General features: G+C 40.5%; 1 protein-coding gene across 1 annotated transcript; it reads left to right on the top strand.

Annotated features, from left to right (window-relative positions):
* Positions 1–8: 8 nt before the first annotated feature.
* Positions 9–24,958, top strand: LOC110975400 (ceramide synthase 1-like). The gene is made up of 6 exons (XM_022227860.2): positions 9–1,366; positions 10,294–10,453; positions 14,768–14,948; positions 15,555–15,716; positions 16,523–16,676; positions 18,407–24,958. Exons 1-6 carry the CDS (start codon positions 1,106–1,108, stop codon positions 18,527–18,529), a joined length of 1,041 nt encoding a protein of 346 aa, XP_022083552.1. The 5' UTR covers positions 9–1,105; the 3' UTR covers positions 18,530–24,958.
* The last annotated feature ends 937 nt before the right edge of the window (positions 24,959–25,895 follow it).

A 25,895-nucleotide genomic window follows, 5' to 3' on the forward strand; every position in this document is an offset into this window, starting at 1 on the left:
CATGCAATACGCCGCCGCCTCACGCGCGTGCTGTGGGCTGAATTCTCCAAGATCTCCACCAAAGATCTCCACGTTCATTGGCTAGTTGTCTTGAAAAGCAGCAACGAAGAAGTATTTATGTGCTGCAACTATATTAAATTGTCCGTTGTAGACATCGTGTTTTGATTTGAAATTTAGGCCCTATACCGTTTTCAAAGAAGCCTATGTTAAAGGGCTTTTAAATTTTTGATTGTGACGAAATGTCGTCATCTGAAGCGATGTTACTTGCTACTTAATCACAACGTCGTCATATTTTTGTTTTTCTCTTTGGTAAATCGTTTACTCTGGTTTTTATTGCTGTTTGAGTCTGTCGGACTTCGACAATGAATTTGCGAGTGAACTATAGCTACATGCTCGTACGTTTGAACGTGGCTCCACAAAAAAATGACTGTGGTGAACACCCCCCCCCAAAAAAAAGTTAAGATTTTTATCTCTCAAGCGCTTTTCATCGGTTATTTCTGACATGGTGTGCGATGCAAAGTTTACCCAAATGTCACCTTAAGCATCAGCTGATTGATGATTGACTTGGAGGTCACGAGTCCACGGTCACACAGTACGTCATCGGGAAATTTGCATTGAATGAATAAGCAGTGTTAAAAATAAATGCGAACACGTACGTACGTAGCGTGCAGCACACATGTCATGTCATGCATGTGGACAGATAGGCCAGCAGACTTCACAAGGGCCGACGTGGACAGCATAGCACCATCGCGTTACGGTCGTCAAAGTGGACTTAGCCCTACTGTTTGTTTTACCGGTATTTCGTCTGTGTGGAGTTTTATGTTAACTGCTTGCTAACCTGCGAGACGGTCAATTTGAAAAGCAATTAAAATCTGTTCAGTGAACAAACATGTGGATGACATAACGGTGAAGACATTTGACGCGGAAGTACAGTTCATCCCCTATAATCGCCTGTACAGCTGTATCGGCACGTGGCAGCCTCATTTGTCGTTTTCTACTGTGCACCGAAAGCTGAGGACAACCGCAAAAAGCACCCAAATCTTGAAAGTTAAATCCACAGGAAACTAAGGGGATTCACGAAACTCTTTCGTGTGCGGAGACAGGAATGCCGTTTTCCATGTTTAATCTGACGGCGAACATGGATCTTCAGAGCATCGTTGTGTTTCCGGAATACCACAGACTCGTGACCGTTGTTGTCCCTGATTTGTGGGACTATTACCACGAGGAGCCAACCCATCCCGATGGCTTTTTGGGCGACTTGCGGACCTACTGCATGCCCATCTCCTGGCAAGAACTCAAGTTGCCGTTCCTTCTGGCCGTCGTCTGGACACTGCTGAGGATGCTGATGACAACTCAAGTTTTCAAGGTAGGGACGACAGAAAGACCCAACACACACAAAAGTAAATTGTATTCACCTCTGCTCATGAAAGAGCACCCTGTAAGGAAAACGTGTTTTCTCTGATTTTTATCATCAAATAAATATGGAAGCGTCCAAATCAAACACAGTCATGACAGTGTCATTTGTCTTCAGAGCTCAACCGTAACAAGCTAAAAAGGGCTTTTTTCTGTTCATGCCAAGATCCGAATTCTGAATGTAGATTGCGTCATTCGGAGAAAACGAGGGAACCCTCGCCCTGTATTCGTAGCGGATAAACCTTTATCATGCATGCCAAACAATGAGCAATTGATTGTAGCCATTTGTAGTATATGACTGAGCATTTGTTCTCTATCACTGATCACCCAAAAAAATCGATGAGGTCACATTAATGATTGATTTTACATACGCCCCAAGGGTTAATCCTAACCCCCTAGGGTGTACGTAAAATTATATTGAAATCGGAGGATTTGGGACTGTTGGGGATGGGGAATGTTGAATGATGCGTGTACCATTATTACATTCCTTTGTCTTTATGGTTGAGAAGAAGGCACAAGAATGCGTCACAAATGTGGAAATACCTCGTATGCAAAAGTACTTGGATAAAGATATTGGATATGTTGAAAAAGCAGTTTGGCATTGTTGCTCAATTGAAACCTTGACAGTTACCTTCAATAACTGCAATCTGCCACCATTTCCTCCAAAGGTATCCCTGCAGTGTATTCAGGGTCATAATGAATAAGGGTTTAACCTTCAACTATTTAAACTAGTAGGAAATACTAATAGCTTCTGAACACAGAGGCAGAGACCTTAATTTAATCTGTAAAAAGTTTGAGAGGTGTGTTTGAAGTTAGGAAGTTCTACATGCGTATTGTAAATGTAATTTGCCAACATTCAAAAGGCAGCAGATGTTCCCATTCATCAGGTTCATTTACAGTTTAAAGATGTGTATAATTTTCGTACAGCCCAAACCAGCTTTTTGCGCAACTAAATTTAGGGAATTTATAGTCTACACATGTGTACATACGGTAATGTACATGTATAGTATTAATGAGCAGATGTTTTAGGTAAATTTACTGTCTTAAGTGCATTCACTTAAATTTTGCTGGTACAGAAATTCCTCTGGGGGAATGTGCCTACATTGGCTCAGTGTAAAATACTACTTAGTAAAATGTGGCATACTGTGCTGTGGTTTGCATGAGTAGGGGACTACGTGTACATGTACTGAATTTATACCTTATTGTTCTCTGAAGCTGTAAAATGCATTAACTAAGATGGTGTACCATACTGTGGTGTGGCACCATGAATGCCTGTACATGACTTTATTGTTCTCTGTAAGAATGACAATGGAAGTGCCCTAGCCGGAAGTAGTAATTTGTGGCACTTCATGTACACGTACTGTACGCCCTTCGAGCTCTGACTACTATATACCGGTAGTATTTTGTAGTACTAACTCCTGTCTCTCAAGTGATATGCCATGGGGTTAGTGCTAAATGAATCTCTTATTAATGTGTAGTGAAAGCCATATGAATGCATAATTCACGGGAAGTATTATCCACAATCGTAAAATGTCCAAACAGTCGCCAGGATGGCGCTGCGATTGACGTTGACAAGATTGATTGAAAGTTTGCCATTGTCCTGGTGAACATTACATGTAGTCTGAAAAGTACATTAGTCTGAAAAGTAAAAGAAGGTTGATCATTGTGCATTGCGCTCCCCTTAAACAAATAGAACCATCAGTGTTTACCAAAAAAGTTTGCCACCTGATCAGGGCGAACGACCTTAAACAGACTTGTCTCTGGTCACTGATCAAATTTGGGACGTCACCCTCAGTGCAAGGACTCACTGCACACACATGCATGACATGTACCGGTACATGTAGCTTAGTACAAGTACCTACAGCTGTCATTCTGAAAGCTGTATTGTATGTATGTACCAGTACATGTACATGAGTTATGCACATCATGCAGCCATTGTAGGGCTGCATAAGCACAGTTAACTTGGCTCAGTAAAGTTCTGTTACTGAGCAAACATTTGCAGGGAACCAGTCCTAAGCGATGCTTTGCATGGCACCTTGTTTCTGCTTAGCGTGTATTTCTTGGCATAGCAAATTTCTGACGTTGAACCCTGTATATCTCCAAAAAAAAGTCCACAAGGGACATCCCTACTGGTAGCTTCAGACATTGAGGGAGGAAGACAGATCATTACTTGACCCACACTGTGGGCCAGGCATTTGAGACAAGTCTATGACTCTGTGTTTATGCAGGAGTGGCACTCTACTGTATTCAAATGAAGTAACTTTTTTTTTTATTCAGAGCATGGGCAGGCAGAAATAAACTGGTTCCTTGTTTGCATAGGCCTGTTAAAAGCTGCATGCATACAAGGAGAAAGATACAGTAGCTATGCTGGGCAGAGAAACATTGAAAAATGTCCACTGTAGGAAATACAGGTTTTATGCAATTTTGTTACCAAATATACTGTATGAATGCCTAAGTTTCTGATTTTCCTTCCAAGCATGTTTACTTTTTAACATACAAGTTTTCAGTGGGTGTTTTCAGAAAAATGCCCGTAATAAGAAAGAAGCACAGTATTTTTGGATGGAGTATCTTGATGCTACATGTACAAACTGTACACTGTACAATGAGATTCTGTCTGTATTGATCTCCACACTACATCTGTGACATCCTTTATGGAAATAGAATATCATTTATGACCACTATTGATCCTTCAACGTAGGATTCTAGGAACGTACCATAAGACGAAAGCCCAGCACAATGCCGCTTCAAATATAATGGACATCAGCATGGGGCCGTGGTGTGCACGTATTGCACGTTATATAATTGGGCGCAGCAGCATTGCAAATTTTAGGTGAACCGTTGTCCCTAGATTTTTTAAAAAGCTTTCTTGGAACCCATGGATGTTTGATGGACCGAATTTAGATCAAGACTTGGTTGAATAGTGTTCAAAAACAATCCTGAGAAACCTGGAAATCTACATACAGTACATAAATGTGGCTGCTTTCTCAGGCCATGGCCATGAAAGATCCTTCCTGCCCAACTGTTTATTTTATTGTATGCCGTATTTTGAGGCCCCCCCCAAAGAAGACCTCAAAAATTATTGATGCAGCTTTCCAAAGGAATTTTCACCAAAACAAACCAGTATTTTCTTACAAGTAACACTTTGGTTTATTTGGTCCCCAAATTAGACACTGTAGTGTACATGTTCATGTACATAATCATCATTTTAGATTTTGTTCCCTGAGGCCCATTGTTAATCATTTCTAAGACTTGGAGAGCTGCACGTGTGGTTTATTCATACATGTACGAGCAGACATTGGATCACATTGGTTATTACTCACTTCCTGCACAAAGGACATGGAACGATCTCCTCATGTACATGTAGAAGTGGCCTTTTTGTCTAAATAGACCACTGTGTGGAACATGTACCTGTACTGTATGTAAATTCATGGATAAGCATTCTGTAGTTACTGCTTGCTGACCTCAGTGCAGGTATCATCTTGCTGCAATAAGCCATTTGCGAGTTAAATTTGAATAAAATCTGGTACACTGAGTTCTTTAAATTCACGTGAACATAACAACTTGAATTCACCATACTAAAACCACTGTTGCTATACCTCGTGATTCAGGGCAAGCTTTTGCTTAGTTACATAAGAGACGCCTTGCAACAATACACTGTTCTCAGTGGATAGGAACGGCACAAAGGAACCAGTCCATTCCAGAGATGGTGGTCGCTATGCAAAACCTTGCCCCGAATCACGAGGTATAGCAACAGTGTCTTTAGTCTGAGGAATTCAGCTTGTTACGTATCTATGCATTGAGATAACACAGTGTACCAGATTTATTTAACTTTAACTCGCAAGTGGCTTATTAATTATTAACCCTAACTGCAGTCCTCATTCTCCAATGATTTTACATACTGGTACACTGTAGGGGGTAAGGGCTAATTATCAGGAATCCATTAGAGCCCCATGTACTGCTTTCCAGTTTCCTAAGCTTTAGTTGGCCTACACAAAACACATTAAAAAACATACATATACATACAATGTACTGTACATGTATGTATGTATGTATGGACAAGTTGAATGAAATGTGCCTCAAAAGCTAGCCTCTTCAGTGAAAAATTACACACTCTTATGTCGACCACCAGCTTTGAAAGCATTGTGGTGGGGTTCACATGTGTTTACACACCCATGTTAATTAATTACCTGTAGTATGCATTTTTTGGGGGGATGTGTTTTTCAAATGAGCCAGATGTACATGTATGTACAGTACATGTAGGTATTATCAGAAGGGCAAGGTCTTTTGGGAACAAAGTGAGTACATGAGTTGGGCGACGGTTGTGCCGATTCATGTAGGGCATATAATCACGTTCACGTGCTGCTGTTCCCAGATAGCGTCGGATGTGCCTTAGTTTGGGCATTTACTGTTGGAGCTTACCACATCGGCTTATTACTGCCGATGAACACTTCAAAATTGCACTGTACATGTAAATCCTGCTGCCAGAAAGACAGAAGAAATGCTTCTTTACAAGAGACTTTAGGTTTCAAAGTGGCTACCACCCTTTCTACCAGACCTGAAAGTTTATTTCAAATGGAAGTAGAAGAGCCCAAGGCAGTCATCATAGAAAAGAATTGAGTGAATATTGAAACGCTTTTATTGTACCCTGGCAAACAGTCAGTACTTGAAAATTATGATTTTCATTTTTGTTTATTTTTCAAATTTATGAACATGTGTGTATTCTTGTGGAAAGGAAACAAAGAATGTTTTTTTATGCAAGTCACTTTATCAGCTGTTGTTACCTGCACTTGTAGTATGTCACGTCACGAGTGACATTGACTGTGATTGTGTACAAGGAGCGCTTCAAACCAAACAGTCCTTGTATCCCAAGGACCTACATGCATGACATGTGAAGTCCCCTGCTCTTTTTTGTATGCCTATCGGCATGTCCCACTCTCTTCCCCTCTCTTTGTTCCTCTCCCTTTGTCCGTGAACGGTCACTTCCTACAAGTACGTACTTGTTCACTGTCGTTCCCATGGGCCTTTTTGAAAGCATCTTGGGCGGACACAATAGGGGGGCCACTTGTAGCGGTAAATTTAGAGGAAACCCAAAAACAGTTTTTCCAAACCAAAGCACCCTTCTGTTGTGTTTGACATACCGTAGCTCATTTTGGCCAATGCCTATACTCCATCATAAAAGGGCCCCGTTTTGACCAATATTTTGAGAAATACGAGCAAGCGGTCCTGCAGGTACATGTAGCTTCCATACTGCTTTTTTACAAAGGATTCAGTCCACATGGCTTAAAGAGAATTTGATAGTACATGTATTCATATTGTGATTTGGTGTGCACAGGAAATTTGGGGCTTCCCGGTATGTTACTGTCTTGCAACCACAAGGGTGCGAGAAACAGACACTGATAGATTCACATTGTTCTTGATAAGCCACAGAATTCAGCATGTTAATTGCCACTGATTCCAGTAAGGCTTTTTACAGAGTTGATCTTAACATTTTCATTAATAAGTTCATTCAGTTAGGGGTGAGAGCTCCCTTAATTCCATGGATGAGCAGTTTCTTATCAGACTGTTTGCAGGCAGTTCGGTATAATGGTATTTTGTCAACATGGGAGTCCTTGCATGTTGGAGTTCCACAAGGAACAAAACTCAGACCTGTATCATATTTAATCATGATCAACGATTTTGTTCCCAACCATCCGGCCTTAAAACACTATAAATACATTGATGACCTGACATTAAGTCAGACATTCTCAGATCCCAACTAATCCTTAAACATGCAAAATGAGCTCAATCATCTTCAACACTGGTCCGATTTAAACAAAATGAAACTAAACCCTTCAAAATGTCAGTATATATGAACATTTGTTTTCAGCATAATCCACCAGGTCCACGCCCTTTCAACATCTCTGATCTCCAAGTTCAACAAACCGAAATTACATGTACCAGTATTGGGCATTTATATACAGAGTAATCTGAAGTGGGACCCCCAAATGAGTAACATGTGTAGTAACTTTAACCGAAGGCTTTATTTTTTACGACAACCTAAACAAAGTTATGTTTCCGTTAAGGACCTTCTAACAGTGTACATCATGTACGTGAGACCCACAATTGAATACACTTGCCCTGTATGGTACTCTGGACTTACTAAGTGGCAGATTGCTATTCTTGAGAGATTATAAAAGAAAGCTCTCTGTATCATGTTAGGTGGCGATCTTAGTGCAACAAAACCTTATGATGCAATATGTCAACACTACGGACTACCAACTATCGCTGGTAGACTGGAGCAACTCTTATTCAAATTTGGAAACCCTTTTAGAGTCCAAAACGTACAGCCATTGGCTTCCTCAAAACCTTAAATAATAACTTACGAAATTCAAACAAAATTATTACTCTAAAATGTTAGACAAATCGGTGTAAGAGTACTTGTATTCTGGTCCTGGTTGACAGGCTCAACAAATCCAGATAATGTTTATTTCCACTTGTTTCTAGTTAAATGTATTTCCAGTTAATGTGTCCTTATTTCCAGTTAATGTGAATTCCCACTTGTATTTAGCTTGATTAAGTGCTGGGTATATGCTTCGGGGGGGGGATGGTTCCCTCTCTCTTGTGTGGCATAATTTATCAAACATCAATGTGTTTCACTGGCCTTTGATCTGTTTGAAGTACATGTACTGTACATGTACCGGTAGCTTGGCCAGGTACACAAACTGATGTTGGGGGTACGGAAGGGCCCTTTGGCCCCCCTAAAGTTTGTGATATTTATCTAGTATTATGTAAATGTGTACCCTCACCTTTTTTTCTGTCTTAAGTGCTCTGTATTTTTCTTAGTAATTTGACCAATTACAATGTATGTTTCTTTTTTGGGGGGGAGGGGATTTTCTCACCTTCTAAGTCCTGTTCTTCGGATTCAGTTTTAAATTAAATTTGTGTAGCTTTTGTCTTTGTAAATGTACTGGCTTTAAATTTTGTACTATGTCCCGTGAATTTGCGCAGATTTTTGATTATCATAGTACCATCTTTTTTTTTACAGAATTAACTTGATAGTATATTCAGGCCCTTTTTGGCCTAGTTGTGTTTTCATGGGTTATTTGTGTTATAGTCCGTTTTATTTATAAAAGTATTATAACATAATTTATATATTTTAATTTTCCTACACGTTGTGGATTTAAATATTTTTACGATCATGGATATGAAATGCAATTCAGCCTTTGGCTGCAATGTTCGTGTTTTAAAATAAACCAATAATAATGATAATAATAATAATAGATCTATACATTTGTACACGTACGATATTTGTACTTGAACCACAGACATTGTAACTGTATGTTTTTACCATGCATCCAAGGGATGTTACTTTGAAAGGTGGAAGCCCTTGATGGAACAGAATTACCGGTAGTTGCAATTGGCAGTTTGGTCTTAACAGGATGCAGGCCAAACTCAATTTCCCCCGGCATCGAGTTACGCAGTAAGCTTCAAATGATTTCAATCTCTGGATTTGAGAGCCTACAGCACTCGCATTACATAATGCACATCAAGGCGGGTTGCATGTGTGTTCCAGACCAGGGCCTTACCCACAGAATAATCAGCGTTGGCTGAAAACACTTGGCCACAGGCAACACAGGGATGATGAGATTTCTGTTGAACCTACAATGCAGACATGAGATTTCCTACACACAAAGGGCGTTAATTGATAAGTTGGTGTGGACTGTAAATGCAAAAAAATGGTAAATTAGGAATCTGTGCGGGGGTTCTGAGACCTCATGGAGATGTCCACAATAGAGAACAGTTGTAAATACTGCCATTATGCCCACATAGAGCACAGTCTAAGCACAGGTACATGATGGTCATGTTCTGGACTCGAAGGGAAAAAATGGTTGAGGCAATGGATGTGTTTGAGCACAGTTTCTACAGACACCAGCCAAAGTTTTGTTTCTTTGTCATATGCCTGTTAAGATTTTTCCTGAAAACAAAAATAGGTCATTTTATGTAAATCTAGGGTTTTATACATTTAAAAATCTGGGTTCCATTTGCTGGTGTCCCTGTGGTTAAGTAATGCAAAATACCTGCCAAGCAAGTTTAGTTTGATGTCAGTTTCAATCCTATTACCCTGTCAAATTACACCAGTCAGGTGTAGCAGAGACACAAAAATGTCACATTTCTGGGCACTGAATATATACATATGTTTAGGGCTCAGATTTAAATCCTACATGTACGTACGGTATAGCAGGATCCAAATTGTGTCCTGTTTTTTTAACACATTTGCTTCCCTTTGCTGCATCATTGTCCAAGAGTATGCTCAAATTGCATTGGTCATTGGCCCGAGTAAAGAGGAAGTGCACAAGGACAGTGTTCCTGTCATTCTGCCTTATCACTCGCCCAACATTTTCCACCCTGCAAATCCACACTGGTGAAAATTTTAATGACTTTAAAGTCTTGCTGGCCGTAGCTCATTTCCTTTCCTGCATGCAAATGAAGTACTGATAGTGATATATTTTGTGCTCAGGGGTATGTCTGATAAGGCACCAACTTGTTTTAATTGTTGGCACTCTCTAGTCGGACACTGTGTGTGAAATTTAAGAAGGGAAAAAAAAGCTCTTGCAAAACTGAAAACAATTTTTGAATGAAGGGCATTACAAGTTTTAATGATGTACACTCATGTTGCCCCTGCTAACCCAAGGGATAGGGGAAAAAGAAAGCCCTCATTATGTTTTGTGTTGAAACTGTTGGTCGTTCTTTCTCCCAGTGAGGCATTTTTGGGGCTCTCCGCCAACATTGTCAACGGTTGTTACTGTGACGTTCCTTGGTCACAAGGCATTGAGAAACGAGTGAAAGTGACGATCGAAAAATCACTCTTGTCCCACTTTCTGCGATCTTTTCCCTTTTTAGCCGCTTGCAGTTTGGGGAAAGCTGCGAGAGGACAACATTAACAAGTTGCCCGAGAGTGCCTGGCGCTGTCTGTGCCACTGCATCACGTGGAGTTTCGCAGCCTACGTCTTGCTGAGCAACTATCCAGACATCTTCTTCAGACCACACACAGCCTTCAAAGGTTTGTTTTACGTTTCTCTCTGTTTTTAAAATGTTCCAATCCAAGTAAATCACACTTTGGCATAATGTACAGCCACTTAGAATGTCTTAAAAGGACAGTTTCCAGCCAACATGGGTGGTGTCAGGATAACGGGGGGGCAACATTCATCAGCAGCATACTGAAAACTATTAAAAGTGGAAGGGCTTGCTGACATATTTCTGTGTGAATTGGTGATTCTCATCACCTCTCCTCCTTTGGTTTGTTTCTCTCACTTCTTCTTTTCATTTTTTTCTATTTTTACATTTTTCCATTTTTTTCCCAACAGGCAGGGGAGGGAAATGCCGCCTTGCCCCTCCAACCCCTACCCCCAGCCTGTGCTGGCCACGGTTTACTAGTCAATAATTGAGCTTATATACAATGCGTGTCACAATGTGTACTTGACAAAAACAGGTTACCCTCAGGAATGTCAGAGATTGTTTTCATCAGGGAGGAAGGAACCAATAACTGCACATTTTCCATGTAACTGGTTTTAGAGTCTAATTTTGAACTGGCAGCTGAATATAAAAAGCAGGGAAGAACATTTGGTGTTCACTTAATTGAGCAGGAGACAGAGATCACATGCATGATGGTAATGACCCCCCCAAAAAATCATACATGTACATTAATCTCTGTGATCTCGTAATTCTGTTTAAAGGACGAATTTAAAGCAAAATCAGTGAGCACTTGGTAGTCAGGATCATCTGAAACCAAATATTGACTTTGGCATTGGTTAAATAAGACAATAAAGGGGTTTGCACATCTGCACATTGATTAAAGCCTTTGTGTAAATCCAGACCCAAAGCACAGTGGAGTGGGCGGTCATAACTTGGCTTGAATAATTCATGTTTTAAACACGCGTATGCCGGGGGGGGGGTGCCTGCTTGAAGCATGTCACACTTGCTGGTGGATGCTGCACGGCGGGCAAACGCTGTCTTCAAATTTGAATGTGCATTTGATGCACATTTGAAGGTCAGCATGGTCGGTGCATTAGGGGTAAGGTCCACTCATTCAAGCCCCGTTGAAAACAGTGTAAAATCAGTATTGTTCAGGGCCTAGTAATATGCATGCCAACATCCCTGAGATATATGAAACATAAATTAAATTCTTGTCTGGTCACTAATCTTTGAATTTCTTTTCAAGTTTTTGTTGTTCAACCAATTACATTTAAATTATTTCCACAAAACCAAATCACCCCAGAAAAAGGATTTTTGTGAAGTCTGATTGTAGCCATTTTTCAAGTGGCAACCCTCAACTTTCTCAAGCACTTAGGACCATTTTTCAACTGTATCTTTTTTAGCCATTCTGCTCTCATATGAAAGCTCAAAGACCCAGGGAGTTGATCCTGGCAACGGTTTACACAATCTCACCATTTTGGGGGCCAAACAATCTCCTTTTTCGAAAGATACTGTGGGGGGCACTTCTAATGCTAATGAGCTGGCCCAAAATTCTCACTTGAATTAGTAGACTGCGCCCTTTGATATGCTAGCACACACTTGCTAGACAACCACAACCAGTGTGGCTGTCTGTGGAATATAAGGTCAACAAACTTTTGTCGTAAATGTTGCTGTTCCTCCATAGATGAACTTGAAGGCTGCCAGCACATTTTACTATCCGTATACTGTGCATATGATTAACATTTATGTTAAAGCCCTTCCTTAGGGGTATGAAGCAAAGAGGTCAATAAACTGGTATTAAAAATACATGTACATATATTACTGTCGGTGTATAAAGTGTTGGGCCAGCTGATTCATGCTGACGCATTGAGCGGTGTGTCCAATGTGATGTGAACGGCACTCCTTGTCCCTTATTTGCACCCCCAAACCATGGTATTGAAGCACAAAGATAAGCGTGCCACGGTGGAATTTGAGCTACATGCGTACTGTACATGTGCAGGGAAATAACTTCATCTGTAGTCTCGCTGAATGGTTGTTCGCAGTCACTGCTTAATTACATGTACAGCCCCACACAAAATTGCCTGCACCTTCATAAAAATGTAAACACTACCCACAGTGAATGTGAAACTCTTTGTTATCTGCGTAAATAAGACTTGCATGGATGGTTAGTTTTCTTTTGTCAGACTGGGCAGTAGGGAGGTGATCATGGTGTATATTCTACAGATTAATTAATTAATGACTGCGTGATAGCATTACAATCCTGACATTATTGTAACAAAGGTTCTTGATGGCTCGCCCCATGGCTGGATAGTATTGCACATGCATGCATGTAATGGACGAGTTTCTGGGGCAGACATCTACAAGTAAGGTCATTGTCATTTGTCATTCACTTGAGGCAACAAAAGTGCTCACAAATCTAAAGAAGATGTGGGACAGTACCGGTTATGCATAATTCCTGTTGTGGAGAGGCTCCTAGCCTTTTAGTTCCATCCACATGTATGTTATATAAACATGTACATTACCTAGAACATACATGTACAGGAAACGGCATTCCAAAAATAATGTCAGCAAAAGATAATAAAAGGTCAAACCCAGCTAATCCTATCCCAGTTTAGCATTTGAGGGAATTATTTTCCACAAATTCTACACCACTGCTTTCCCAGGAAATCAAGTATTTTTAACACGATTTTTGCACAATTTGAAAAAAAATTGCAAGATTAAAATTTTTTAATCAAGCACACACGTATAAATACATGTACATGACGTACATGACTTAGTTATAAAAATTGATCAGTGTGTATAAATGTGGCTCAGCAAGGTTTCTTGTCTCCACTTTCATGTTCTGACTGCATGTAACATCAAAAGTGTAAAAGTGTTGAGCAACTTTTTAGAGAAATGTCTCATCAGATAATGTTCTTGTTCAATGTACATCCCAAATAAAACCTAAATCCCCATCATCTGATTGGTGGATAGTTGATCACATGTCATCAATGACAGATGAAATGTTCAATTCCACTCTACTTTGCCTTATGGAATGGAATAGTTCATCTTTCACCTCATGAAATTATTCTTACCATAGCTTGTACCCATATCTGCATAAATCCTCCTCTTTTCAGATAGAAAAAAATAGACAACATTCAATATTTGCATACTGTACAGTAAAGCCACTTCAGCAGGCTTTTGTGGAATGCATGGGCCAGATGTATGTACAAGCACTGGTACCTATGTTTGCCCAGACTGGGCGTGCAGCTCATTTCCTTCAACCATCACAATGGCAGTCTAAGATGTTTCTTTTCCTTTCATGCTCAAAATCCCCCTTGCTTAGACAAACAAGGCAGTGAATGTGGGACTTCTCAAGCGCTTCCTATTGGTCAGTTCCCACGTGGGGTGATGCCTGCCCTGCGAAGGAAGAAGGTCCCTGTTACCAGGATCAAGCCAAAGCTGATGAAGTTGAACCCTCCTCAACCAGTGCATGGTCATTTTGTAGCAAAATAATACATGTACATGTAATGAGATGCCAGTTTTTCAGACAAAAGCCGGATTTTAGGCTGTTGTTAACCTACTAAGTTTGTCATTATCACAAGGTTTATGAGAGTGGTGATTTTTAAAACTTGAGCTGGGGGGGATGATTTAATGAACTTTCTGCCGCATGTACCGGTAATACCAGACTTCATTTGTTTACTTGTAAACAAAAAATGCATATTTATTTGTAATCACAGTAAGTGTATATATCCTTTACTGTATTACTTATGGCAGTTAAGTTAGAAGGTGAAGGTAACATTAGCCTGACTATTAGCAATGAATGAAACTTCAAGCAGTTTTTGGTAATATGATAATATCTTGTCATTATCCTGGATTGTAGCCTCCCACTGTTGATGGAGTGTTGACACAAGAGTTAACAATAGCTTTCAGCCTCAGTCACTTTTGATAGGAAAACTATGCACCAGCTGGGTCAGTGCAGTGTTTGTGTAATCCAGAAAATAGTTTACACTATGAGAGTGGAACCATTGTGTTTCCCTTTTTAAACTTGAGGAAATGGGAGGTGTTTTGTGTGGATGGCTTATCTCTCTGAAAAAGTACATGTAGTGTTTGGTCTTATTGTTAAACTGCACCAAGTTCCTTTGCCACTATATGCACAGCGTATCTCATCCGTATATAGTTTATTTGAATGGCCACCAGTAAAGACTGTTCTGCTATTGAGCTATTTTCCCCAAATTAATTGCACATGTTAGCAAAACAAGAAATCTTCATGAAATAAAATCCATATTAAGATCATATTTTTGGGGTCTGAGCATGGCAGTAAGTTTTCTGCGGTTACCCTAGTAACATGCTGAACACTTTATTCCCCTTTTTATTTAATTTCTTACTTACAAATTTTCATGTCTGAAACTTGGTTTTCCAGATTGGAAAGTGGGTAACAGTGTGCCCTCGGATATCTACCTGGTGTATGCCATTCAGGGCGGTTACTATCTCCACCGCATTGTGGACACGCTGTTCCACGACATATGGCGGACGGACACGGTCGTCATGTCCCTGCACCACGTCTTGTCCCTCACCCTCATCACCTTCTCCTATGCCTCGAGGTAAAAAATAGGGCCTGGTCCCTGTCAACTGGCTACGGCTGGAAACGACACATGCGTTTGTGGAAAGTGGCTGCAGCCAGCTAGCCATTGGTGCGTGTGTTATCTCTAGCCATAGCCACAATATTCAGACGTGCTTGTGAGAGTAAAATAGTTAGATGACCAGCCGAACTGGCTCATAACGATCACTGGTAAATCTTAGTCTGCAGTCTTCTGCTCTGCTGTCTAGTTGTTCTGTGAAAGTTGGGGCCAATAACTGTTAACAAGTTGAGGTGAGTGGAGCGACCCTTACACACCCTCATCATTATACCATTTCACTCAGTTGTGTAGTTGGTTTGTTAAATTTGGGGGACACAGCAGCACAGGCTTCAGTTTAAGGTGGGGAACTACTTGTCTGCCCCCCCCTTATACCATTTGACTTGCAATATTGTAATGCTTCAATCACTGGTAAAATATCACCGAAGAATGTTGGACTGTGAATGCTTTATCCAAATTGAAAAATAAGTAGGTTTGTTTCCAAACTTGAATACCTACTGATTCCACGCTTGTGTGCCTCCAAGCCATTCCAAAAACAGTTGTGTCAGCTTTTCCTTCCTTCTCCTTTTCTAGATATCACAACATTGGGATCCTGGTTTCGTTCTTTCACGACTTCGATGACATTTGGCTGGAGGTCTCCAAGGTGTGTGTCTACCTGAAGTTCCGCAACGGCAAGAAGCATCAAAACTGGCAGACGTTTGCCAACATCTGCTTCACCATCCTCACCATTTCCTGGTAAAAAAAAACAAATGGAAAACACAGTTTCTGTGATATTCAGAGCACAATTCTCATGATGAAACCGGATTTGATTTCAAAGAATGATTTCGCAACAGTTTCAAAACAAGATAACTCGTCTAAAACTGTACAACATCTAACTTTATCCCCCCAAAAATGACCTACCTGTACTTGTTTATTCAGGGAAGTAAACCCACCCTTATCAGTCCGATTTCATGCCTTTGTCAGTTGTAAGACAACATCTTGGCAACATAGACAAGCGTAGACTTGTCCAGGCTGTGTGCACCTGAAATTTTAGGCTGAAATGTCAGAGCTTACATCCTTGTGTACAGTTATCAACAGCCCCATCGCATATGTTAGCAGTAAATCATGGTCTGGAAGGGCTAATCAAGAATACACGGAGGAGCACTCAAAAGCAGTATGCATCACAGCGCGATGTGTTGGCCCACTTTTTTTTTGCCGAGCTGTCATTTCTTTTGCTCGAGGAAAAGGCAAGTGGTTTATTGACAGAAAAAAAGGCACTGAAGTGTCCGTCAGTTTCTCAGGATGCATTTGTCAACAAGGACAAAGCTCTGCGTCGAGTTCATGTCAACCCATCTGCACATAACTTCTATACATTACCTCTCGGTTCTAAATGTGTTACTTATCAATAAGATTTGCTTGCTTTATACTTGAACGATATTTGTCGATGTACTGTGGTATGACGATGTCATTAATTTTGGAAAATGTACCAAAATTGACCACATGAATTACATGTATTTTCTAGCCTCCATTTTAACAAGGTCTTGCTTTTTGTCGCCATTTAGGTGTGTGATGCGTCTTTACTGGTACCCGCTCAAAGTGCTAAGGAATTGCACTCCCTCTGTGGCCAGGAAGCATGCTATCGGCTTTGTGCCTTTTGGCATCCTCTTCAACATCATGCTGTGGCTACTCCTAGCACTGGATATATACTGGTTTATGGTAGGTCCCGAGGTGCCTGTCATTTGTACACCGTCCATTCAAACCTGTTGTGCCATCACGGCACTGCCAAAGTCCACCGTTCAGCAAGCCCAACTCATTCTGAGTCATCGCATTCATGTAGAGGCACATTGATTCCGTGCAGATGTGCATGTTGCATAATGTAGGGCTTCAAGGACATTCTCCTGGTTTTAGCTAATGTACGTTTTCTCTGTGTGCAGGCCTTCATGTGTAATTTGTGCCGGTAGTCAGATACGTCTGTAAATTGCTCATGTAATTTGGTAATCAATGTATGCAAGCATAAATATGATGCAATCTGCAAAAACTCTTCACATGGTGATCTTTGTTATTTGGATGCATATAAACTTCTAATTAATATGGACATGCTCTTGTTTTCAGATCTATTCTATTTATGATTCTGGGTTGTCTGCAACATATATCTAGGTTGTCTAGAATCACAAATTCAACAGTTTTGAAAACAGGGCAGTGTCCAGATCAACTTGAAGTTGATATGCACCCAAAAGACAAATCTCACCATGTGAAGGGGTTTTCGCTGATTACATCAGAAATATTTCTGCCGTTACATCTGTAACTTCCCATGGAGACCTTGCCCTTCCGTATAAAAATTGTTTCTGCTTTCATTTGCGTCATCAATATTGTGAGTAGGTTATTTATACTGTAACTGATCAACCATCCCCATATGTTTTCCCCATGATGCACATGTACATATCCAGTGTCTGAACAGTACAGAAATAGAAAGCATAAACTTTTAAGTACATGGAGATATTAATTATGTACCAAATGGGTCCCTTATTATAAAAAGGAGAAATAGAAAAGAACGACCTTGTCCAGGCAACCAGCTGGGCCGAATTTATTGTTACCATTATGAAATTTTTTGCTAACCGTAGCACGGTAAATGTATTTCACAGCAAGCATTTCATGGTTGCTTTTTCAAGCAGAAAAATTGCATTGCCAGGCATGGAGAGTTCCATTGTTGCCTCACTGCGTTTAGCAAAGTCTTCCTCCGTTGTAAGCGTGCCTTTCCCTGTGCTTACTGCTTATGGTCTCCATGAAATTCATAGGGCTTTTGTTAGTGTAGAATTGTGTGCTTAGCAGGGCTGTAAAATATTTTTCATGTCCAAATATTCAATGTCCAACATACATGTAAACAATCTTCAGATATTTTTGACAAACAGTGGCCAATTCAAATACTCGGCACAGCTGTAGTTGCCTGACTGTTAAGTGTTATTAAGTCCATCATAAGTCCCATGAAAAGTAGCAAAGGAGAAACAACAGCAAGGGAGTGCCTTTGTCAAAATCTACTCAAGTCGCTTGACTTGGCTTTGGACTGTGTTAGACCTATTTCTGATAGCCTTTATTGTGAGGCCTTGTGAGGACTTTTGGCGGGCTCGACTTAAGCACGGCTTCTGAAAAGTACCCTCAATAATTTCATTTACTGAGTCATGTATTTCTTGAACACTCTGGGGATTTTGTGCCGTCTATTCAACAAACCCTTATGCATTTGTAACAGGACATTATAGACGTGCAGAGTGTGAGGTTTGCCAGTTTTGTGCACAGCGGGTTGAAAATTGGTCACCCATGATCCAGTCCATACTCATGAGTTAACCTGACGTGGATCTGATGAGTAAGCCACTCGCTGCGTCTAACAGTTCCCAGGTGGAGTTGATATAAAGTAATCTTGTACTCTTTATTCTTTTTTTCCTCTTCTCCAGCACATTGTGGTGGTTTTGAAGAAGGTGGCCATGGGTCAGATGAAGGAAGTGGACGATATACGTGACTATGACGTAAATAAGCAACTCATGGAAGAAGAGGCTAAGAATGCAAAGCGAGAGTAATGAAAATGTCGACCAAAACAATTGGTAATATTAAAGGTGCAGTCCATCATTTGGCATTAGTGCATTATGTTCCTTTTGAGGTAACAAAATCACTCAAAATCTAGAGAAGGGTGCCAAAGAACAAATCTGGTGAAGTTTCCGCTCAGTGAATGCTGAGTATTCCGAGAACAACAATATTCTAGGATTTTGATTTAAGATCAAAAGTTACCGAGTCATGTTTTGAATTGTGCCTGAATTCAACATGTATGACACATTGTCATGTTCAGTTGAACTCAGATGCTCAATGTCTGACTCAGAAGCAACGAATTATAGTAACTGCGCAGGCTTGTGTTTCGTGTCAACACTCGCAAGTGCTTCTAATGGCTAAGTGATGCATCTTTAGAGGTATTGCTGGAACTGGTGTTCTTTCCTTGTTACCTTCAAAATGACAGCTTGCTAAAAACTTGGAAGAATAGTTCCTGTGGGAGTTTTAGTCCCATGGCCGTCTCTGAACCAAGCACACTTTTCAACAATAATTTCATTCATTCTTTTTTGGATCACTGCAAATGATGGACTGTACCTTTGAGCTAGCAACCCTCCCAGACCCTCTTTGAAGGTGCAGGAGGATCTTGAAGGATTGCTGTTCCCTTTTAACTTGGGCTTGATGCTCCTAGAAAGTTTAAAATTGTAAAGATGGATCCATTGGTTTCCTGAACAGTGGGGCATTTCAGGAGGATTTGGCAAGGTTCCTGGCCAGCCTTCAAGAGCTTGGTTTGATCATCTATTGTAAAACTTTCACTTTTTTCAATTATGTTCAGCCATTACAGTAAACTACCCTGCCCCCCAAAAAAACAAATTCCTTCCTAGAACAGGTGACTTTTGTCCTTGAAAATATGATCATTGCAACATACTTAAACAAAAATTCCTGCAATAAGAGCAGTGAAGTCAAAGTAGAGCTGAAAATGGTCTGGTCACAAGTCTAAATCAAGACGTAGCCGTATAGGGGGATTTGTTTTTGTTTGTTCTTGCTGTCTTTAAGGAGGGGGTTGTGGGGTGTGTAGAAGCTTCAAAGTCAAGGTTGTGTCACAATATTTTAGCATAATGCTGCATTGTACGTGTCACATCTTACCACACACACATCAAAAAAGATGAAGACGGGTCTATGTGAAAGTTTTTAAATCTGTCTGCCAAAATATGTCAACTTGTACATTTTTTGTCATCAGCAGGTAGAGTATAGTCCTGCTTAAACAACTCCAGTCAATTATTGACAAAAATCACAGTGATATCGTCAACTGACGTCTTCTGTTGCTTGCATTCCTTTCTGCTTATGTCACACAATCATTTTTCACGACAGGGGTTCCCTCTCGATGGTGTAACCACGGGGGGGGGAGAGGCAGGTGCTCCCCACAAGTTCCCGGTGCCCCCCACTGAAAAAAAAATGGACGAATGGATATTGAACAATGCTAACAAACACTTGTCCCCCCAAAAAACAAACCACTGAAAGCTGGTTGCCCCCCCCCGATACCGGTGCCCCCTTTGATCCCCCTTTTGTGCCTCCTCCCTCTAGTAAAATCCTAGCTACGCCACTGTTCCCTCTGTTCCTAATTAAGGCCGTGTCCGAAACGGGCTTCCAGAGCTACGGCTAGGTCTATTGTCTACGTGTCTCCATGAATTTCCAATGGAGTGAAGATCTAGACCTAGCTCTAGACAAGAGATTTGGATGCAGCCTAAGAGGTAGCTGTAATGAGGTTTTTGTTAGATACAAATTTTCTGCAACTTTGAACTCTCTTCAATGTGTGAAAACTCTTTAACATTCCTATTTGGTCAAATGCGTTGAAAAGTGCACTTTTTTTCATTAACCCTCCTATGCTGAAGTCACTCTTTGGGTCACTTGGTAAACACCTCAAAGAAGCACAGCTGTGTCATGTTGTGCACTGCACCAACATGCAAGAGAGTGACCCTGGGCACTTGTGCATATTTGTGCTGTAAAACTAAAGGAGGGTTAACTTAAAATGGTGCATGCTTTCCTAGACAAGTGAGGGCACTGTTGCTGTGATGTCATCCAGGGAAGACATAGTTCCATGTATAGGTTTTTCTGTTCAAATTGTAAACCCAGAATTCACTCACTGAAAGCATTTCTCAGAAAGAGATGGATGCTTGCTAATTGCTGTGCACACAAGCAACAGTGAATCAGCAAAGAGAAAATGTATTCCAGTTGAATTTTAAAAAAATGCAGGACCTTTTTGTGCACAAACCAGTGTAACATGAGGACATCTTCCCAGGGCGACATCACAGACAAAGGTGCATTTTGAAGGTTTGCATCGAAAACAAATTGATTGCAGCTGCCGTTTAAGAAGCGAGGGCATCGTGATGCACATCTCCTCTTGGTCCAGTTCCAAATGGCCGGTGCGGGCAAGACGTAGGGTCAAAGCACATTTCTTTACGGGGCATGCCCATACTTGCCCTAAGTTGAAGCATTCTGCATTTCCATTTACATGTCAACATGTGTGTGTGTACGGTTGCCTGCTCTTGCATGAAAAAGATACCCCTCACCAGATATTCAGACACTTGGCGCTAAAGATGTTTGCCATAGAATTCTTAGAAGAACATCTTTTTTTGTCTTGAGCACCAAAATTTGGCTACTATCATATGAGTGGAGGCAAATTTTAAGAACGTTAGGTTCAATTAAATAAATGACTTGTACATTATATTTAAATACAAAACCAAAAACAGGAGGGATGGAGTTTTTCTTTTTTCAGTTTTTCTCCTTTAAAGAGCTCCTCTAAGGAAAACAAGTTTTCTCTGATTTTATCTGTTCAAAAAAATATGAAAACATCCAAATCAACATAGTGTCATTTGTCTTCAGAACTCAACTATAACAACCTTAAAAGGGTTTTTTCCGTCGTGCCAAGATGCAAATTCTGAATGTAGATTGCATCATCCAGAGAAAACAAGGGGAACCCTCACCCTGTGTTCGTAGTGGATAAACCCTTGTGCATGCCAAACAATACAGGTAGCCATTAATGACACTGCATTTGATTTGGATGCTTCCATGGTTATTTGAACAGATAAAATCAGAGAAAACATGTTTTCCTTAGAGGTGCTCTTTAACATGTTGGGTGAATATTGTGTATCATTGGTAATTAATAAGCATAAACAAGCATAACTGTATATTGTTACTACATTTTATTTGCTATTTAATCAGTTTAAAAAGGAACAGAAACTTAAATTTTGTTTAAGCTGTTAATTAAGTTCTTGGAAGATTGTAGCCTTGATCAAGGCGTTCGTCATTCATTGCTGCACAGCGGGGCTCGCACAAGCCGCTCGCTGACCTAGTACATGTACATAACGTGCGTGCGTATATGCCTGCATACATTGCAAAATCAAGGCAAAGAGCGACTTCATGCACCCTAAGAAGCAAAGAGCGACCTCACGCGGCCTAAGAAATAGATTGCATATTTTTTTAGGCCGCTTGAGGTCGCTCTTCACCTTGATTTTGCAATGTGTGCAGGTATGTACGTACGCAGGTATGAACTAGGTCAGCCAGCCACTGATGCGCGCTGCGCTGCAACGAATGACGAACGCCTTGACCAAGGCTAGGAAGATAGTGGTTTGAAACAATTCTTGGCAGAGCCAGTAAAGACTGAAGTGTGCATTGTCCGTAGGTGCATTTATAGAATGCCAAGTAATAAAATATCTGGTTTTATTTGAATTCAGTATTTCAGGGAAGGAAAATTAGGAAGTATAAGGTTGTATTTACAGAAGAATTTCGACAGCAACTAAATTTGAATCAGTTCATGGTTACCTGGGCTAAGTAACTTTTGTAATAATTAACTTATATTACAGTGTTGCTCCTTACATTCATTAGGATATGTATTTTATTTGGCTGACTTGATCAGTACAGCGAGAATTGAACTCAAATATAATATATTTCTTCAGGGAATAAATATGTGCTTGGCAGGAAAGTGGACGCGACTAATGCCTGAGCCGCAAACACATATTTATTCCCATTCCTAAATACCTTTTTAGTCAGGGGGTCTGAAGAAGTCAATATGTGATGGCTTTCCAGTGATTCCGTTCTAGAATTTTACTTGCAGTTTCCCAAACACCCCCTTCCATTTTCTGGAATATTCTTTTTGCAAATTTCCCAATTGGCTTGCACGTGGCCATCATGGGGCTTTGAATTTCTAATTACGAGGATAGAGAGCATGCCATTTGGCAGGTTTCTTGTCTAGTTGATGTTGGTGCCGGGATTGGCTGACCAGTAGTAGAGGTAATGCATCCCTGGCAGCTTTGTGGTGTCTCAGAGGCTGTTTTGTTATTTTAATTTCGTTAAAACAAGTGCTCAAAAGGTTTACTCCAGCCTATCCTCGTGATACAAACTTCTTTTCCCTCTGAGGATGCTTTAATGCGTAACGTCTATTCGGGGAGTTAAGAATATGCACAGTGTTGAATTTTAATATGGTCATTGTGATCCTTTGGCATTGCTGCTGCAATCGCTCATTTGTGAATTCCTTAGATGCTTTTGGTTATGTTTAAAGAATTCTTGGCTCTGTGTAGTGGCACCCTGGGGTGGGTTCCAAATCTTTTTCCTCTTAATTGAAAACATAGATACAATATACACCCACCAGTGTTGGAGCAAATGCTTAGGTTTGGACCCTCAAGCCTTAAGGCTAAGGTCAGGGTTTAACCCTCAAGGCTAAGGGGCTTAACTCTCAAGGCTAAGGGGCTTAGCCCTCAAGGCTAAGGGGCTTAACCCTCAAGGCTAAGGGGCTTAACCCTCAAGGCTAAGGGGCTTAACCCTCAAGGCTAAGGGGCTTAACCCTCAAGGCTAAGGGTCTTAACCCTCAAGGCTAAGGGGCTTAACCCTCAAGGCTAAGGGGCTTAACCCTCAAGGCTAAGGGGCTTAACCCTCAAGGCTAAGGGTCTTAACCCTCAAGGCTAAGGGGCTTAACCCTCAAGGCTAAGGGGCTTAACCCTCAAGACCCCTTCAAGGGGTTAGCCACGAGAATTATTTTCAATTCTCCCTGTGCTAAAAAACACCCCAAAAATTGGAGTAAATCTATGCACTCAGCTCTTAATGTAGCTACCCGCCTCTATGCAAAATAGACCCACGGGTAGGAGGTTTTTTGTGAACAAAAAATGCCGAGTTGGATGCCAGAAGTCCCAAATTGGTGATTTATGAAAAAATGTCTATAATCGATCCTGATGATGAAACCTCTTATTGTAAAATCCCAATGGGATCACAATATATTTATATTGAGCCTGCGCATAGAAATCAACCCATTTAGTGGAATTCACCCCAAGGTTCTCCATGTATGTTTACAGAACAACAACATTTCAAACAAACCCCTGGAGAATTTCAAAATCAGAGGGCCTCAAAGAGCAAGGCTTTAAAATTACAAGGCATTGATCCCTCAAGGCCAAGGCTTTTGCCCCTCAAGCCTTCATGGCCAAGGCCATAAAATCAAGCCTTAAGGCACCCTTAAGGCCAAGGCTCAGCATCAAGGCACTACATCACTGACACCCACATCTTGAACTATGAACTGCGACATGGCCATAAATCCTAGCACCCTTTGCACAACTGGGGGGGGCTTGGCTTGAGTATGATGAGCTCAAATGTTAACTCCAGTCAGAGCCCCCCCCCAAAAAAAAATCCTTAGTGTGCCACTGGCTCTGTAAATTTACTTTCTTACAATCTTTCCCGCAGAGGCTTTCCTTTTTCAGTTAAGAATTGGTCTGTTCCTTGTTTCCTGTGATGTCTGCTTAAGTGTAATAATGTATTCAGTAACATAGCAGATTATTTCTGAAGGCCTGGAGTAGTCTATTCTGCTTGAATGAAAACAAACTTTTTGCTGCCTTCTGGAAAGGCAGAGATTTTATTTTCCTTCAGGTAAGGAAAAGAAAGATTTGCAACTTGTTACGAGAATTTTAATGCTGAATGGTTTCTTTTGTTTTGCTGTACTGTACATATGGAAGAGATTAAGATTGTCCAATTCTTTTTCATGAATTATAATGATTTGTTGTTTTAAATTCTGGAATGGAGCTGCCTCCAAAATAGTGAGTTCACTCAGCATGTTGAATCTGGCAAAATCACATCATAAAATGGAAATAAGTGTCACATTTTGAATAAATGGAATATTGTCATATCCCTGCAAGTATGATCAGCTCATGATTTTGAGTAATAAATTGACAAATTCCTTTGATGTTTTTCTCCCTGCTAAAGTAAAATTATGAAAGGAACCAGCAGTTGTTATAAACAAAAATTGCGCCTGTCGGTCTTCTTTTAGAAGGTATTGTACAAATTATTGGCCTATGAAAATTGCAATGAAAGCTCGTGGACTTGAAGCGGAACTGAGCCCTGAGGTTAATTTTTTTTTAGGCCATGTTTGTTGCCTGCCTGAATATCAACAGAGGGCAGTGTGCGTAAATAAAACTTTGTGAAAAGTACATGAGTCTGTCCACTTACATGTATGTTAAGGTTGCAGTTGCAGACTATTAAGTGAGCTGCCATGCACAACACTGATAAATATTCTCATGTCAAAATAAAATCAGGGAAAATGCAAATTCCAGAGGTATTGAAGATGCCCATCAAATTCAGTTTCTTTTGGGGAGTCTCATTTTTTGTTTAAGTTCTAGTGGGTTGACCCGTGATTTATGAAGATATTTCTATCCACACATCCTAAAAAATGTTGTGAGCTGTTTGGAAACTTGGAGGGCCCTATATTTTGTCTACCGCTTCCACCCATCTTTTTTTAACAAACTACCCAATCCACACACCAGAAAATGATCTGCCTAGAGCTCGAGTAGAGAATTGCCTATTTACTGGCCTCCAACCCTGAAAAAAAATGGATGAGGTAGGAGTGATATACGTAGGTACTTGGTCAGGGTAAAGAAATGTGTAATCAAGCTTTAGTACCAACTAGAGGTGGCATTTTCTAATTTTGATTCCCGATAGATATGGTAGTATCTTGAACTTCTTACAGTAAAAAAAAATGTGTTTACAGCAAGGAAACAGCTTAGATCGAGCTTACCCCAGACTGTTTTGAAGCTTCCATGATAATTTATTTCTTCCTCCCCCCCTGCTCTGTTATACTTGACACTGCACCTGTTTTTCTGTGTTGCTGAATATGCATGATGAAAGCGGATTACTTACAAGGAAGTAAAAATGTTAATACTACTGATAATAATCTCAAAAGGTTAAATATATATATTTTAGTCCCGTAGAATAAAGCATTTAAGACAGGATTTGCAGGTGGGGGGGGTCTTCATGGAATATATCCATTGAAGATTATCATCTCTTGTCCTGGACAGACTGAAATTGTTTCTGTACAGTTGCATTTGCAAATAAAGTCAGGTTGGTGGAGTGGTTCTTTCCCGGCTTGGT

The sequence above is a fragment of the Acanthaster planci genome, linkage group LG08 (assembly GCF_054643075.1).
Source record: "Acanthaster planci isolate LZ-2023a linkage group LG08, COTS_SCS, whole genome shotgun sequence".
In the NCBI taxonomy this organism is placed as follows: domain Eukaryota; kingdom Metazoa; phylum Echinodermata; class Asteroidea; order Valvatida; family Acanthasteridae; genus Acanthaster; species Acanthaster planci.